This window comes from Xyrauchen texanus, chromosome 3 (genome assembly GCF_025860055.1).
Source record: "Xyrauchen texanus isolate HMW12.3.18 chromosome 3, RBS_HiC_50CHRs, whole genome shotgun sequence".
NCBI lineage: Eukaryota > Metazoa > Chordata > Actinopteri > Cypriniformes > Catostomidae > Xyrauchen > Xyrauchen texanus.
The window spans coordinates 34,983,222-35,002,470 of NC_068278.1; the positions used below are offsets into that span (position 1 = coordinate 34,983,222).

The 19,249-nt window shown below is 38.5% G+C and overlaps 1 protein-coding gene across 2 annotated transcripts in view; it reads left to right on the forward strand.

Annotated features, from left to right (window-relative positions):
• The window catches only part of dab2ipb (DAB2 interacting protein b), a 113,911-nt gene that overhangs the window by 74,447 nt on the left and 20,215 nt on the right, over positions 1-19,249 (forward strand). For both annotated transcript variants that reach the window (XM_052102245.1, XM_052102253.1), the window contains one exon: positions 16,423-16,567. In XM_052102245.1, coding sequence (XP_051958205.1) covers positions 16,423-16,567 — 145 coding nt within the window. The remainder of the gene's footprint in view (positions 1-16,422; positions 16,568-19,249) is intronic.

Sequence of the window (19,249 nt, forward strand, 5' to 3'; positions counted from 1 at the left end):
ATTTTGTGAATGCAAAGCGCTCCAGTGTCACTTAACAGCCATGTAATGTAAAATGTCTGTGGTCATTGTGGTTTTAGTTAAGCAGTGTTAATAACATGCATAAACAGAATCTCAAAGTCTTCCTTCATGAGAAATAAGGGCTTGTGAGTTAATCAGAGAGCCTTAAAATAATGTGTGAAAGTGAACAATTTAAGTCAGAAATATTTTACTATTGCATAATATAATATAAATACAGGTTAGCTGGGTTACAAAAGAAGCAAAATAAAACAAAACATTGAAAGTCCAATGGATCAAAAGTAAATTGGACAAATAAGAGAGATATATTTTAGTTATTTAGACATATTTTGATAATTAAAATATTATTTTAATTATTTAAAATTTTATTTGACTATCATTCATATGTTTTTGAAGCCTGAAAAGGAAATTATATACCCTTATTTTATTATATGACCCAAGCTAAATTTGTATAAATGAAGCACACAAGTGAGTTTGTATGGTTCAATCATCATATTCGTGAAACACCTAAAACAGACAATTAATCATCATAGTCCTAAAACAGTAATCATAGTCATAATCGCAATTATTTGTGTGACAAATTTCACAATCGTGACCCCTAATTTTCATTATTAGGTTCCTACCTTGTGAATTGTTTTGTTACAAATGTGCACAAAATTTCAAACAATGACAACAGCTTGTATCATTATTAAAAATGCGATTTCATGACATCATATAAATTGATAGAATGTAATATTTGTAAAATTTTAAAAAGCTAAAATGTGATTAAAAGCAAAAAAATAAAAAATATTTACATTATATTGTGTGAATATATATGAAGAGTACCCCTCTCTCAGTTTGCTTAATATATTTTTAGTTACATTTTGCTTACATATTATTACGTCAAAATTCTGGCGAGTAAAAACTAAAATTTACTAGCCAATGACGATTCTTTCTCTAACATGATCGTAGAGGGTTGCCATGTATGAGTGAGAAAATGCCGTAAACTATGTGACTGTTACAGTCTGTAAATAATTTCAATTATATTCCTTGCCCCACTGAGATTTAATGCAGTTTGCAATAGGTTTAGTTATTCCTGTTAGAAAAAGTTAACTGTTGCTCGAATTGCACTAATGTTACTGTAAGATGAGGGGGAGGGATAGAGGAGGAGAGGTGGAATGTGGAGGGATGGGAGGAAAAGAAAGAGGGGGAGAGAGGTTGTGTGTATGTGGTAAATTGGCTGTGTGTATTACTGAGAGTTGATTAAGAATGCACAAGTTTTAGTTATTCCTGTTAGAAAAACATTTGTGTTACTCAAATTGCACAAACTTTACTGTAAAATGATTTTATGTTGGACTGCTAAACTCGAGGTTGCACAATGTTTTGATATTCCCCCTGAAAGTGACATGAATTTTACATTTGTTTAATTTGTTTTGTTATTGGTTTGCTAAATGTAGATTGCACTTTCTTTTTACTCGAATTGAACAAGTTCTTACTTAAAATCACTCCAAAATAAAATTCAAGTAATCTACATTTAGCAAACCAACAACAAAATAAATGAAACAAATGTAAAATGCAAGTCACTTTCAGGAGGAATATCAAAACATTGTGCAACCTCGAGTTTAGCAGTCCAACATAAAATCTCCCAAAATAAAATTAATGTTGGACTGTAAAATGGAGATCACCAGTTAAAACAGGGTTATTTTTGTTGCAGAATAATGCCCTGCTGTGCACACTTTGTTTCTTGTACATTTGTTTGTGTATAAGTGAAGATAATTTATTAAAATATTGAAATATTAATGACAAGTTTTTATAATTATTTTGGGTTAATTAATTGTTATATTAATCAAGTAATAATAATAGAAAAATCGGCAAATTAGTCGAAAAAAATAATCGTTAGATTAATCGATAAAAGAATAATCGTTAGGTGCAGCCCTAGTTGCAGGCATAAATCTAACCCCAAGCAATTTTGCTTCTCAGAAAACCTTTTAAATAGCTATAAGGGGGTTTTTATTGAGAAGTTAAATAATTAATACTGGAAACAAAACAAAAAATATTAAAATTCTTTGCGCTGAATTGTCTGATATCATAGGATTACTAAGATTTTATATTTGACTGGTATTTTATATTCAAAAAACAGCTGAACGGGGGTTTCAATGCGATGAGGGTCGGAATGAACTGGAGCAGGCGGCACATTTGATGTGCATTTTATGTGCATTGCCGTACCTGTTTGCAGCTGTAAAATACTGTTTCTGATGAGACATGCCTCTCCAATGGGCCATTCGACTACTGAATGTGGACAGCTGCAGTGCTATAGTGTTTTATACTGTCTGTTTTACGAAGCCATTTCACGTCAGTCAGAGTCAAGTGCACATCACAGATAATCTTTATTCAAATGCTGTTCTTATCTTAGTACATGATTTCTGTAGCTTTTGGGAACAGAAAATATCTCAAACAAAGAAATCTTTGCTGTCATTTTTAGTTACTGCATTTTCCATCTCTATGATGTCATGGGAAATTCATCCAAATGCAGCACATCCAAAACTATTATTTCCTTTTTTCAGCTTATATTTGAATGTCTTTTCAGTTAGTTACATAAAATTAATATAGCCATCTAATAAAATATTAATATAGTGTTGATTTTTTGAGCAGTGGGGTAACTCGAGGATGCTTTAAAGTATTGGGAAAGTTTCCAGTTGTGAGAGATTTGTTGAGGCAGCTTTCATGGTGTGAAGGGATAGGGTCAAGTAGACAGGTGGTATGACGGTTATAAAGAAGCATTTTGGAGACCTCAGTCTCAGAGAGAATGGAGAAATAGGAGAACAGATGATGGGATCTTGGAAGAGAGTGGTGTTAGGTGTAGATAACTGGCTGCTGATTCTCACTACTGTGTTAATCAGCAGTCAGAGAAGTAGTAGGATGTGGTGGAGGAGGATAGAGAAGAGATGAGAAAGTTGAAAATAGTTTATAGGAATCTGAAGTGTTATTGATCTTATTCTGGTAATAATCAATTTTAGCACTAGATATGCTGGTGGAAAAAGAGAGAAGCGATTGATACTTGCTCAGGTCAGCAGGGTCTTTTGACTCCACAGCCCTCAGCTTGGTGCAGTGTTCATGAAGTGTCTCCGACAGTGTCTCCTGAATGAATTTCAATGTTTGATTAAGGATTTGTATTTATTTATTAATTTATTTTCAATTTTGCACTATAAACAGGGTCCCCTGAAATTATCAAGGACATTTTAAAATTGTTTTCAAGGCCATGAAAAGTAATGGAATTTAACAAAATTTTAAAAGTCATGTAAATGTAGTGGATTTAAATTTTTCTACTGTAGTTACAGTCTGCTCTAAAAATATTTCATCACCTATAAAATAAATAATTCTGAAGAAAAAAAAATGTGGTTCTCCAGAGTGTTGCATGGAAGGAATGAAGACTCAATTTAGCACTTCAATTTCCTGACAACATGTCACTCTCCCTTCAGTGTACCTTTTCCATGTGATTAAGAGCTCACTCAATTTAGTCATGTTATGAGCTCTTAAAGCAGATATACTGTATAGGATGTTTTTTGGGAGTTCTTATTTCTGCTTCAGACAGCTTGTTGTCTGCCTCAGACAGACGCATAATTTGACAAACTAAAATGAAATTGGGCTAAATTAGGTTGAAATGAAGATGAAGCCATCTCATCTGTGTGGATAATAGAGCTTGTCAGATTGTGTTTCTTTAGAAAGTCTGGACGCGGTTAGTTGAACTGCCAAACAAAGCTTCCTGTGACTGATTCACTGAGAACAGTATTATCCAAAAGAATCTTGACCTCTGGCTGACTCTTTGACAGTGCTGTATTTCAGAGTGCTAGATTATTTCAGAATTGCAATCCAGTACTGATTACAAATTACAGGACTAAAATTGTAATCAGTGACGTAATCTATTGGATTATCGTTTTTCTAATTGAATTATCTCTGACCTAACTGTTGTTTATTTGATGTCACTTGCATTTACACTCACTGAGCACTTTTATTAGCAACACTGTTACAAGATGGCAAAAATAGATGGTTTGAATTATTCTTATTTAAATGAGGATTTTGTTTTTAAACTAATGTCTTTTGAAATGTATTTGTACAGATTCCACAATTTAAAAGTTCACAATAATGTAGACATAGTATTTCATAGTTATACATCAGCAGTGTTTTTGAACATGCATAATTATTCGTGCATAATTATTCATCATGAGAAGGCATGGTCTAACGTATCTCAGCAGTAGGCTGATTTAGAATTAAAAAAAAAAGAAGAATTAAGGGGATCAATAAATTATAAGCATTTTATTGCTGTTGCCTGATTAATAAATAATTGTCATGTTATCCATCAAAAGTAGATGTAATCGGATTATGAGTATTATCAAATGTAATGTAATATAATTACAAGTACATGATTTCTGAAATTTGATTATGTAATCAAGATTACATGTAATTTGTTACTATCAACATTCCTCTCTGATAATGTACTCGGTCTGTTAAGAAATTGTTTTAGTGGTCATATAGATAGGACTTTTTATAAAACAGCCATATATAGGTACTGTATTCCCCTGGCTTTGCACTGTGATCTTGAGTCCAGTGTTCTCTTGATGTGAAATAAAGGGAAAAGATATCCCACAGGGAACACTAGCCCTAGAGGACACAATAACACTCATTTATCACCTGCTTGTTTTTTATGCAAGTCTGATTTTTAAGGTACATCATTACAGTGCTTGCAAGGCAGATATTCCTTAAACATTCAGTTTAATGTTTGTTCTAAACTTCTACAACTTCTGAAATTAATTCAGCCTTAACTGCTTAACGTAATATTTGCGTACTGAATTCCTATTGGTATTTTTTCTTACATCTATTTGCATACTTAATTGCAATTGGTTTTCTCTTTTTTTGCATCTGTTAAACCATCATTTGCTGTTGATACAATTATATTAAGTACCATAACAACATCACAGCAGCTCTGATGCAGTACATGAGTACTTGTAATGAAACTAGAAGGGGTTTTGGCATAGTTTAGCAACAATTTTTTTACAGTCTCTCAAAGTGTACATGACACGAGGCATAATAGAAGATTTGAAGGAAGGTAAGATGGTGAAGTATTAAGTACACGTTGTTTGTCACTGTGGCAGGACAGAGGACGGGACGGGTTCGTGATTATACACACCCGGTCCCTTATCAGGCTAATCAAGCCTCAGAGAGGGATAAAGGCCGACTGCGGAGGATTGTGCGGGAGAGAGAGAACGTTTACAGACATGTCCGTCGTGTGTTTGTCTTTTAAGTTTCTCATTAAAATATTATTTATATTGAAAAGCCGGTTCTCGCCTCCTCCTTTCCATTGACTACGTTACACTGGTGCCGAAATCCGGGAAGGAGTAGGGGTATACGCCGTAGTAGAATTCTCACCACTACCGTCCACCCCAACGGAGCAGCCGCGGACATCTGCCGGGGGACGAGGAGCCCGACCGTCTGGAAGCGGACGACGGCTGCCGACCGCGAGGGGAGAAGGGGCTCCTGACCGACCGCCTGGAGAAGTCAGGGCCACTGCCAGGGGCGGAGGAGTCCCCTACCAGCCACTGAAACGCGACGGGGTCTGAGACCACCGACCACGAGGGGGGTGGGGCTCGCTGCCGACCGCCTGGAGAGGGAGAACAGCTGCCAGTGATGGGGGAGACCCCTTCCGTTCTCCAAGAACGTGGCGGGGCGTTCCGTCCGCCAGGGGCTGGAGGTCTGTCACTCGATCCGCCCGGAGAGGCGCGGCTGTCGTCCGTTAGAGGGTGGAGGAGTGGCCAAGGAACAAGCTACGGCGTATCGGAGAAATGGCGAGTACGTTTTTTTTTTTTATCTCTCTCTCCTCTCTCTCTCTCTCTCTCTCTCTCTCTCTCTCACTGCCGCTCCGCGTTGGCCTTTTCCCCCTATTTAATTATTTCTGTTTCCCTCCCCTTGTCCCCTCCCTCATCCAGGTAGATGGGGATGACCTGCCGGCAGATGGGGCAAAAGGCACGCCCCTCCCCAGGGAAAGGGGGGGGGGGTGAACGCAATGCTGGGGGCTCCCCTGCCTGAGAGAACGAGGGAGGAATGTGGCAGGGCGGAGGGCGGGGCCGGGTCGTGATTATACACACCCGGTCCCTTATCAGGCTAATCAAGCCTCCGAGAGGGATAAAGGCCGACTGCGGAGAATTGTGCGGAGAGAGAGATAGTTTACGGACATGTCCGTCGTGTGTGTTTGTCTTTTAAGTTTCTCATTAAAATATTATTTATATTGAAAAGCCGGTTCTTGCCTCCTCCTTTCCATTGACTACGTTACAGTCACCTCTGTCTTTCGGCGCACGCACACAATACCGTTGCCAATTGTGGTCTGATTAATGATTATACATGATGAATGAAGCCAAACTACAATCACAAATTCACATGTGCTTTAATTGTTCGATTTCAGTCAGACTAAAACAATAACTTGTCTTTTTTGGGGGGGTTTTATGCCACATAAATGCTTTAATACAACTGAAATCTCTATTTGCAAAGTTGGACTTACATTACATTTTTGTTGTAGTTTGAATGAAATCTAACTTTTAAAGTGCACGTACTGAGTGTTTACACAGAATCAACAGCTAAAACCTTATCTTACCTAAAACCTTAACACTGTTCTTTTGTTGCATTTTAAGCACTGGCATTTCCTTTGGCTTTTTCTCCACCTCTAAAATTGGTTTGCTGAAGATGAAATACACAGTGCAATGAGAAGATTTCTCTGTAAAAACAAAACATACATTTCTATGCCTTTTGAGCTGTGTACCTACTGATAAAATGTATACCTTTAATGTAACGCACAGTGCTTTGGATGAAAGCATCTGATAATGCATAAATGCAAATGTTTGTACTTTGTAGAATCGCAAGTTGACTCGATCGAGGCAAAGCTACAGAAAAGCTTTTAAGAAGCCAAACTGGTATCTTCCATCATTAACTTCCTATTACAGACACGACACGCGAGTCATTATCTGCTTTTTTCCTTCAGTTCACATATCTTTTCTCTCTTCATCCGTCACACTCTCTTTTTTTCTAATTTTTCCCCATCTTGCCTCTCTCCGTTGCTCCCCATCACCTCTCTATCTCCTTATCTTGTCTTAGACTCATGCTCTGCCATTCTCTCCCTCTCTCTCGCTTGGCTACTCTTTAAGGCAGGCAGGCTGGTTTTGAAAGGATGTCATTTCTTGTATGAAGCAGCACATTGCCTTGACAGCTATTACAGAAGTCGTGCATTGCTGTAGATATGACATCCACTTGAACGGGCTCTCCAAGCACACACGCACACACTTTAACAAGGTATTAATCTGTTTCATGATATGATGTAAACATTATGTCATGTCTGCTCTCCATTGAAACACATGTGACTATGGCTGGCAAGAGCTGATCACATGCACTGCAATATATACAGTCTATGAGACCCAGACATCATAATCTAATATGTTCATATTGACTTCGCAATGCAAGAAAAAACAATACAATACATGTTATTATGTAATTTAATCACGATTATTTGAGATATCTATGATGATTGTGCACTTTAAGGTCAAACCACGGATTTAAAGTGGTATTTCACCCAAAAACATGACAATTCTGTAATCATTTCCTTTAAGCAAACATAGAAATGCCATGAAATGTCATGAACCACACTCAGAGTGCCTTCTGAAGAACATGTGCAGTTTAAACGCCTTGGGAGTGCCACACTCACATGAACGTATAAACAAGGTTAATTCTAGATTAATCACATTTAATCACATATACAAATATTTGCTGAGAAAGCCCCTCATATAACAATAATTCAATATATAATGATTATACATATTTATACATATTACATAGTTATCTTTAAATATTTAAAAATTATATAACTATATATTTATTATGAGGGCTTGTTTAAGGACACGTCAATTTACACCTGCATCAGACATGCTTGTGTAGTGTCTCGGGTGCATTACGTCATAAACATAAAATGTTTAGGTCACTGTGTCAAATTAAATATAGTTTAATACTCAATCTTTAAACCCGTCTTGAGATCCCTTAGTTCACATTTGCGCTCCTTCAAGTGTTTTGAATGCAAGAACGTAACGCATGTTTGTGTTGTTCTGCCTACTGAAGTGTTTTCTTCACTGAATAAACTGCACGTTGCTCTTGCAGCTGAAATTTCAATTACTGCCCTCTGGAGTAAACAGGTGGTACTACAAGCTTGCCTTTCTCAGGAATCTTCCTTATTATGGTCCGGGGGTATTGTGATTAATTGCGGAAAAATTTTTAGCGCGTTACTTTTTGTCAAATTAATCGCACTGAATTAATGCGTTAAATGGACAGCCCTGAGATATATATATATATATATAAAACACTTGTCTCTGAAATACTCAATTCTGATAATCAGTATGTGGCAGACATCAGACTGGTCATCCGGGTATACGCAATAGTAATCTTTCCTACTTCTCTCTCTTCGATCTCTACAAATAAGATAGAAAATAATTTTCAACTCAAATCAATGTTTCATGTACATTTATTTATTTATTTTGCCACTAGTCTTGTATTAGCTGTATAATGAGGAGTCAGATTGTCATTTTCACAAAATAAACCTTGATGCAAACCAAGGTTATTATCGTAAACTAAAGCGAAAACTATAAATGTAAAAAAAAAAAAAAAATCATTTTCATCAACTGAAATAAAAAATACAATTCAACATAATTTAGAAAAAATAACTTTTCATGGCACTGAAAGAACTAAAATAATAAAACTAAAACTAAAAAAAGGAACTACAAATATTTTGTTTTTGTTTTTGTTGTGATAGGTTTTTAAACCTTTAAACTCTCTATCACCTTAACATGGAGATGCCACTAAGATGCGATAGCATTAGCAGATGGCCTGTTTGCTCTCATTACACCAGCAAAGATAGAGCGGGTGAGAATCACTACAGTACATCATGGAGAGACTCATAGAAGTTAGGAAACTATGGTGACCAGAACTCTGTCCCGGTTGTGAGGTGTGTCCCATCATTTCTCTAAAAATAGAAATTATTATTGTCCTGGTTTCAGCTGTTAGGCTCACTGATGTTTTTTCTTTGAAATTAAATATCATCAACGTCCTTCTTGGTATCATGCCTGGCATCGATTGCAGGGAAGGGAAGATATTTTATTGAATTGCACTATGATTTGACGATACTTTCATTCTATCAATGCACAGCAATCCGCTCATCTTGTTACCATGACAACGACTCACGCACTTGGCGCTCTCTGCTGCTCTCTGTCATCATCCAACGCAAGTTACAAATGCCCAAATGAAAATGCATGTCCAACAAGCTGAAAGAAGCAGATCAATTTCTTTGTAGAACATGTGAAATTGGAATTTAAATGTTTTGCTGTCACTGTGTATGTTCACTTTCCCATGGCCACAGTCTTAAATAAGAGATTGCAGGTCATATTCATACAGCTGTATTTAAAAATAAATAAAAATAATTATATATATATATATATATATATATATATATATATATATATATATACACTCACCTAAAGGATTATTAGGAACACCGGTTCAATGTCTCATTAATGCAATTATCTAATCAACCAATCACATGGCAGTTGCTTCAATGCATTTAGGGGTGTGGTCCTGGTCAAGACAATCTCCTGAACTCCAAACTGAATGTCAGAATGGGAAAGAAAGGTGATTTAAGCAATTTTGAGCGTGGCATGGTTGTTGGTGCCAGACGGGCCGGTCTGAGTATTTCACAATCTGCTCAGTTACTGGGATTTTCACGCACAACCATTTTTAGGGTTTACAAAGAATGGTGTGAAAAGGGAAAAACATCAAGTATGCGGCAGTCCTGTGGGCGAAAATGCCTTGTTGATGCTAGAGGTCAGAGGAGAATGGGCCGACTGATTCAAGCTGATAGAAGAGCAACTTTGCCTGAAATAACCACTCGTTACAACCGAGGTATGCAGCAAAGCATTTGTGAAGCCACAACACGCACAGCCTTGAGGCAGATGGGCTACAACAGCAGAAGACCGCACCGGGTACCACTTATCTCCACTACAAATAGGAAAAAGAGGCTACAATTTGCAAGAGCTCACCAAAATTGGACAGTTGAAGACTGGAAAAATGTTGCCTGGTCTGATGAGTCTCGATTTCTGTTGAGACATTCAGATGGTAGAGTCAGAATTTGGCATAAACAGAATGAGAACATGGATCCATCATGCCTTGTTACCACTGTGCAGGCTGGTGGTGGTGGTGTAATGGTGTGGGGGATGTTTTCTTGGCACACTTTAGGCCCCTTAGTGCCAATTGGGCATCGTTTAAATGCCACGGCCTACCTGAGCATTGTTTCTGACCATGTCCATCCCTTTATGGCCACCATGTACCCATCCTCTGATGGCTACTTCCAGCAGGATAATGCACCATGTCACAAAGCTCGAATCATTTCAAATTGGTTTCTTGAACATGACAATGAGTTCACTGTACTAAAATGGCCCCCACAGTCACCAGATCTCAACCCAATAGAGCATCTTTGGGATGTGGTGGAACGGGAGCTTCGTGCCCTGGATGTGCATCCCACAAATCTCCATCAACTGCAAGATGCTATCCTATCAATATGGGCCAACATTTCTAAAGAATGCTTTCAGCACCTTGTTGAATCAATGCCACATAGAATTAAGGCAGTTCTGAAGGCGAGATGGGGTCAAACACAGTATTAGTATGGTGTTCCTAATAATCCTTTAGGTGAGTGTATATATATATAGTACAAGCACTAAGTCTCAGCATTACAAATTTTGTGTAAAAATGTGTAGCTGACAAGAAATTTCAAGCACTGGTAAGTCATATCATTATTACACCTGCAATATGACATAGAAAAATCTATATGGAATTTGTACATTTTACAAATATCTAAAATGTGGTAAAATTGTAGTAAAACATTTTGAATACTAAAATATGTTATATTGAATTTAGCTACATATTTTAATACAATGTATGTATTTATATATAATTACAGTATATACTGTTCAGTATACTTTCCAGTAATTTATAAAAAATTATTAAAACTATTATAACGTTGATGCAATGTGGAAGTGGAATTCAGCTGTTCAGTGATTTTTTTTTAACGCAAATTAATGTTTAATGTTCATTTATTTATTTAGTAGCCATGGAATGAGCAGAATAATGTACACTCAGCTTCACGTCAGGGACCTGATCACCCTGTCTGGGTTAATTTTGTGATAACAGGCTGACTACATTATCCCTTACACACACACACACACACACACACACACATATATATATATACACATTATATATATTCATTCTTCTATGGTACACAAAAGGAGATGTCAGGCAGAGTGTGAATCACTTTTATTGTATAAAAAAACAATACAAGAATGCCTTCATTTTTGGTTGAACTATCCCTTTTAAGGAAATCATACGTTTTACTACAAGTTCAAAGTGAATAAATGACTTTTTAAGGTGTATGTGTTTAAGACTTACACTACAAGTCTTATCAATTGTAACATTACAATGAATATGTGATCGAGTTGTTTTTTGGTTATTGAGTTTTTCTTTTGCATTATAATGTAGAGTAATGGGGGTGGTAAAACCCTGCACCAGCTCTTTAAGTATCTAGATTAGGCATGTTGATGAAATGCACTCTGTTAATCAAGCTTAAGTAAATGTTGAGGACATATATTGTTGTTTGATCCTTGAAGCAATGTCTGTTTGACCCACTTTAGTCATATAGCACAACAATCAGCCTTATCTCATAAAGCATGCTGGATAAAACTTCCCTGCAGCACAGCATTTCATTAGCCGAGAGTTCCTACATTTCACTGAGGGCAAAGAGTGCACACAAACACACACAGCTGCATTTAACACAGTTGTACATGCATATTTGCACACGTGCAACAGAAAAAAACTCAAGGTTATAGAGTGTGTGATACTTGACTACCCCAGAAGTGTTTAGGACCACCACACACATACAGTACAGCATACTCTCTCTGTCTCTCTCTTGACCCTCCTGTCAGCTGAATAGCACCTGACCTTTTCTGACCTCTATTTTTATTAATTTTTTTTAGATAGAGAGGGAATGGGATAACAACTTCCGTATCAGCTTACAGCTTGGCTTTAGATCAAAAGAAAAATGACACCCACACAAATTATGATGAAATGGAATGAAATGTATTCATCTTTGACATTTACTGATAGTTCCTTTTTACTTTTCAGTAGATCATGTTGAATTATTGTGTGCCTGATGTAGTATAGTGCTAATTTAGAGTGAATGAAAGATAGAGAAATGGTGTTTAGAACAAGTTCGGAAGAGCATGTTAATTTCATTCTGTCATTCACAATGCACGTGTATATTAACAGCTGCTCACCTCGCTCATGTGACTCATCTTCTGACATTTCGCCATCGTCACCTGTAATCCCTCCTGTAATTTGATTAATTTCGGTTATGTATTAAATCTTAAATAATCTTTATCAATTAAGTTGTTCAAAGGGGCTATTTAGAGCTCGAGTTGAGTCTCGTGCTCAAGCTCTCTATGATGAACATCAAGCCAAATATTTTCATCTTTATCTCGCTCAGTGATTATATGAACTTGTGAGATATAGTTATGGTGAGGCTTGGCATACACATGGTTCCCATGGAACTGTCAGGGAATTTTAAAATTGTGATTTCCAGGCATGGAAAAGTGATATAAAATAATATTATCTGAACAAGTCATGGACATTAAATGGACATCTGTAGTTAATTACATATTGTATAGCTATGTAATCTTGAATGACTGGAAAAACCAATGAAAGGTGTGGGAATGCTATAGATCAGCCCTACATTTGCAATCATATCTGTCTTCTCTCTTACTGCCCTATACTTCCCTCCTTTTGTCCCCTTTCTCTCTATATATTTTCTCTCACTTCCCCAAAATATGAGTTATTATCATCTTATGTCTGAGAATTAATGAGGCTTTGTGTGTGTCTGTATGTGTAGTCTGCTTAGTGACATTTTGTGTTTATACTTAGGATCCTTCGGTAGTCTTGATCCAAACAAACACACTCAGACATACTGTATGCTGCCCTGTAGATGTCATGCACAAAAAATGGTCTTTAAATGGCCCTTGCTATATTCTGGGTTCATACACTCACACGCACTCAGCAGAGCACACAAACTGCTGTCTCGGTGAGATGGCTTTTTCTTTATGAGTTTTTGCTTCCAGGGAATGCAGAGAGGCCTAAGGGATTTTATCTTTTCTTTTTAATCCCTCCATCCTCTCATTAGCATTTATCCTTCATGCTGCTTGCCTTCTTCTTTTCTTCCATTGCCCTATGCATGGCTGTGCTTAGCTGTACACAACCTATTTTTACTCACCTGCTTTATTTGTATTTTTCTGCTGTCCTTTCTATTTTCAATGTGTATTTATGTCTCACTGCACTTAATGTCTTTGTCTCTCTCTCTCTCTCTCTCTCTCTCTCTCTCTCTCTCTCTCATCTCTATTGCTTCCTGTGTCACGCTCTCTCGTCTTGTTCTGATCAAGGGTGTGGGATAGTCTGGCTGATTAACTGTGACAGTAATGGAGAATTTTCTTGGCCTTTTCTTAATAGTCCCCAGTTCTCTGTGTGTGTGGATGAGGGGAGTATCTTAAGGCTTATGAGATTTCCTTCTGTGCAACTGGTTTCATATATTTGTAGTCCTGAATATATTTGTTTTATTTGTTTTTGTGCTGATCTGAAATTAGTTTATACCGTTTATAACCTGACAATTTACCAGTCCGGTCATTCTTATCCACAATCCTAGTGATTCTAATAATTAAAGGGATAGTTCATCCCAAAACAAAAATTCTGTCATTATTTACTCCCACTCATATAGTTCTGTATGACTTCCTTTCTTCCTTGTGGAACACTATAGAAGATGTTAGGCATAATGTTAGTCTCAGTCACTATTCACTTTCATTGTATTGAAAGTGAACAGTGACTGAGACTGCCTAACATCCCCTTCTGTATTGCAAGAAAGAAAGTCATACATGTTTGGACCAACATGAGTTAGTGAGTAATTCATTGAAATAAAGTATTCACAGTCAGCCATGATTACTTTAATCAATGAGTGAAAGTGTCAAATAACAGGAAGGTTACTGAGATTAAGCGAGAACTATACGGCTGGTCATGTGATTCTCATATGGAGCCATGTAGAATAAAACTGCTTTTATAAGGTTACTGATATGACTGGGGTCTTCATTTAAATGTGGTTATGATTTCCTATATATATTGCAAAATTACATTTAATGTCTTTAGAAGTTCAATATTGAGGAAAGAATATTGAGAGCACCTTCAATTATTTTAATATGTACAATGTAGTCAGGAGTGACCAACTGTGAGGCCTAAATAGTCTTAACCAAGTTTTTGGTAGGTTGTCTAATGCGTCATTGACGTTAAACTTGGTGAAATGTAAGTTTGCGAAGGCTGTAGTTACCTACTTGGGTAAAAAGGTGGGCCAAGGACAAGTAAGGCCAGTTGAAGAAAAAGTTGCTGCCATACTGAATTTTCCCATTCCTAGTAACAAAAAATTAGAGTTAGAGGGCAAATCTTTACAGGTATAAATCTTTGATACAAGTATATGTTAAAATCAGTGGACATGCTGTAATAAATGTTTAACAAAATTTCTGCCATTTTCCAGTGGACTTTAATAATAATAGTATCAAATGTGCAGATTTAATTTATATCAACCTTTATTGGCAAGATAACTTAAGTTATTTCCAATGCATTATAAGACACTATACACAGATATAAAGCTAAATGAATGCTGAAGTTTAATTTGCTGAAGTTTAAAATCTCAAAATTATCATTGATGACAGTGAGAGAGTGTTTTGGTGCAATGCGAAGAGATACGGCAGCTTGCATGTATCTCCTCCACACCTAGCTCACCGCTTGCAGGTGAGTCTCCATTCTCCTACAGTAAATCCACTCCCGTGCTTATTAAGCCGAGACATGCGCTGCGCGTAATGAAAGTGTGCACTTTTCCACACAATACATGTATGTGCACGGATGTGCATTCGACTCATGCGTTTACCTACTGGAAATGTCTATATGCTAATTTAAGCCACAGAAAGTGGGAAAAAACATTGGTGAAGGTTCAGGAAGTAAAAACAAAAAAAAAAACAGCATTACATTTTCAAGCCCTAATCTAACTGAGCTAAATCTTAAGATGCTATGGAAATTACTGTAGGAAATATTCATAGAAAGTATACTGTTTTCTTGTTATGCTCTGCTCTGAAATATTTAAATGGCCAGAAATTGCTCTTTTTGAGTGAAATTTCTATAAAATTATTGAATTAAATCAAAATGATTCCAAAATCCTTGTCCAGTAATAATGAACAACTGGAGAAGTCATGTAAATTGCTTGGTTGAAAAGTGTGGGAACCTTGCTAACATGCATGTGCACAGTCATGGGTTGGAATCCAAAGGATAATGGGAAAAGTCACTTGTTTACAGTTACAGTGGTGAACATTCGCTGCATCTGAGCTCATGAGGGAGGTTTCTGATGTCACAGTATATTCACACCACCCACTCTTTCTTCCTCCTGTATTTCAAACAAATGCTTTCCCTGGAAATAAATGTTTTGTTTCCTTTAATCTAAAATATTCTCTCTCTTTCCAGTGATTCCTTTTAGAAATGATCTGTGGTTAAATACAAAATATTCACATACAGCAAGAACAGATGTTTCCTGTATAGATGTCTTATATCTGACCCAAGCCCATGGGGGTCAGTTTTCATATAATTTCAGTTTTTTTATTGATGAAAAAGTTAGAGCTTTATAGGAAAATAATTGAAAAAAGTTCGTTTTCACAAAAGATTGACCAACATTTGTTTGCAGATGCTATTTGGTGAGACATTAAGTGTGATTTTAGTGTCCCAAGTACTTTTTAGGGCCACTGTATGTTCTATTTTGAAAACTTTATGATGGTTTTATTAAATTTTTCCAAAACTATAGGCTCTCGGCCACCTTATATGAATCATCGCTGAAAATATAGAGTTTCAGACACAGACAAATGCACAAACCTGCAGAATCTTATTTTGGACACTGTCACGCTGGGCATCTGGAGTGTGTGTGAAAGTGGGCATACGTCAAATGCTAGTAGACTACTGATTTTTCTCTCTAACTCCCATTTGCCGGGTTTGATAGACTCCCTGCCAGATCGTTTTGAACAGAGCCGCCTTTCACTTGAGCGCTACCATCTCTCTCTCCTTTTTATTTTCTAACAGGCATCACCAACACAACAGCTTCAATTACAATGACAGAAAGCTCCATGCAGTCTATTCTGCTGTGTTTCTTTTTTAAATAATTGTACATTTTAAGCCCATATTCATACTACATTTAATTAATACTTGATTATGTGTTTGGTGCAGGATTTCCTGACGGATCTGATGATGTCAGAGGTGGATCGATGTGGGGAGAACGAGCACTTAATCTTCAGAGAGAACACGCTGGGCACTAAAGCTATCGAGGAGTACCTCAAACTGGTCGGACAGAAATACCTGCAGGATGCACTGGGTAAGAGCTTGTGTGTGTGAGATTGTGATGGAGAACGTCTGGGTTATTGGTGTAGCCCCTGCTCCCTGATGGAGGGAACAAGACATTGTGTCTATGTAGTGACTCTAGGGGTTCCTATAGGAAATGCCGCAGGCGCTGAACTGTGTCACGAGGTACGGAAGAGTGGACACGGGCAAGCTGCTGCGTGCCTCGTAAATAATGGCTTTATTTCTGCCTTTTTAGGCAAAAAGTTGAAAGACGTAATGCATCAATTCCGTTTTAAATAAAAAAACAAAACGTGGGACTTCCTTGACAAGTCTGCTTTCATTCCACATCCATCACAAGAGAATGAACTGAGCAAAACAGTCCTAGCATTGTTGTTTCCGTGTTACCTAATTCAGAGAGCAGCTGAGTCACAGAGTCGGCTTACTTTGACCACACACAGGGCATGTCAGCAATTACGAACACGTTGTGAACAAACAGGCGAAACCCAATACATAAATTTATAACTCTGAAGTGGGCATAATACATGGTACATGGGCTCACCTGAAAAGGGGGATACCATGAGTACTGGGCCTGGTGCCTTAACTCCTCCGCCAAGTTCATACCCAAACAATGAGGGGGTTCACCGGATATGGGGAACTGTTGTGGACAAAAGGTGCACATTATCACCTTTGAAAAAGGGGAAAGGCGCAATGCAAGTGGTACACCCAACCGACCGCCCGGCCTACCTGCTGTTGCCGCATAACTCTCGGGTCGAAACTGGCTCTATGCATAGGTTGTAAAACCTTGCAAAGGTATTGGGTGTAGCCGAACCCGCAGCTCTGCATATGTCTGCTAGAGTGGTCCCCCTTGCCAGTGCCCAGGAGGACACAACATCTCTAGTGGAGTGCGCTAAGAAAGGAGCACTTGCAAGTTCACCACCTGGTTCCGAAAGGGAGTGGTGGTAACTTTGGGCATGTAACCGTGCCGGGGTCTCAAGATCACGTGAGAGTGTGCTGGCCTGAACTCCAGGCATTCGCTGGTGACAGAGAGCACCTGCAGATCTCCCACCCTCTTGACAGAAGTGAGTGCCACCAGGAGGGCCATCTTCAGAGACAAAGTGCTGAGCTCAGCCTGCTCCAGGGGCTCGAAGGGGGCTCTCATTGGGGCAGGTAAGACCCTCTAGGTGTTCTGCATCCCGTTCCAGCTCTTTTATTGACCATGTGGGTGCTGAGGCCCAGAGACGATGAAATACTTGTCACGTGCTGTCACAAGGGCGATGGTGGGGCTGGAGAGTTCACCCGGGCAAGACCGGTCAGAAGCAGTTGTCTCATCCCTGGGCTGCCCGTATCAGGACCGCCTCAAAGCCCATCTGGGGATCTTGGGGGTCGGCTGACAGGCAGGTGGAGCCAACTTCCCATGGGAGGCTCTCTTTCTCTGAGGCCGGCTTACGGGCTCTGATGGAACACGAGCCGGGGTCGGCACCCCAGGAGAATGGCTCTGGCGAGAAGCAGACGGGGCGCAGGGATTTGGTGGACTGAAGGCAGACAAGTCGCGCCACGGCAGGATGTACTTAATCGCCTCAGTCTGCTTCCTCACCATCGAGAGCTGATGGGTAAAATCATCAACGGTTATGTCAAAAATCCCCCCTTGAGAGATGGGCGCATAAAGAAACCGGACTTTCTCGGCGTCACTCATCTCCGCAAGTAACGGTGTGCCTGCGGGCATAAATGCACCACTACGATGCGCTGTACCTTGGGAAGCTCGACATATCCCTTAGCCGCTCTGCCCTTTGAGGGTAGTAGGAGTGAACAAGCCTGTGAAGCGTCTCGACTCCATTTGCAGTCTCTGTTTATTGTGTGCAACTGGAGCTTATCAAGTGTAACATTAACTAGCTTCTTAAAGGGGTCATGACATGAGAAACCAAATTTGCCTTGATCTTTTGGTATATAAGAGGTCTTTGTATCATTAAAACGTCCTGCAAGTTTAATATTTTAAGACGTCCTCCCCATTCTAAACGAATCATTTATTTAATCAAGCTCAAAATACAGCTCGTTCTGGATTCATGGTTAGAAGTGACGTGTCGGTTAGAAGTGACGTAACAGCGTTTGCATATGACCGCCTCCAGCACAAGATAACTACGATTTAAGCGCAAGACAACTACGCTCATTTCAGTATCGCCGTCGCCTCACAAGTGTTCAGTCGATGGACAGCGAGCTCTGACAGAGACTACTTGTGCACAGGAAAATTACGATGCCACACAGATGTGCTGTTCCTGGCTGTGGTCAAACAAAACCTCTGAATAAGCTGCCGAAAGATCCAGACGTCAGGGAAAAATGGATGCAGTTTATTTTTTGCGGACGTTCCAGTCATGGCAGTGTTAACTTAAGCGTTTGTTCTGTACATTTTAAGGATGACTGTTTTGACAACAAATCTCAATATGATGCTGGCTTTGCCAGAAAACTGTTGCTCAAAGATAAGTCCGTGCAGACTATTCTGGGAACAACGACGACGCAAACTGTAAGTAATCTATTTTAAACTTTAAACTACTTTTTAAAGCGCAATTTCATTCATTATGAATAATCACAGTGTTTTTACTTAGTTTACTTGCATATTGTTCTGGCTGGGGCGTCAATAATTGATACATAGGCACTGACGTTAGCCAATCATAACAGTGGGCGTTAACACTGAAGTCTTAAATGGAAAACGCCCCCAAAACAG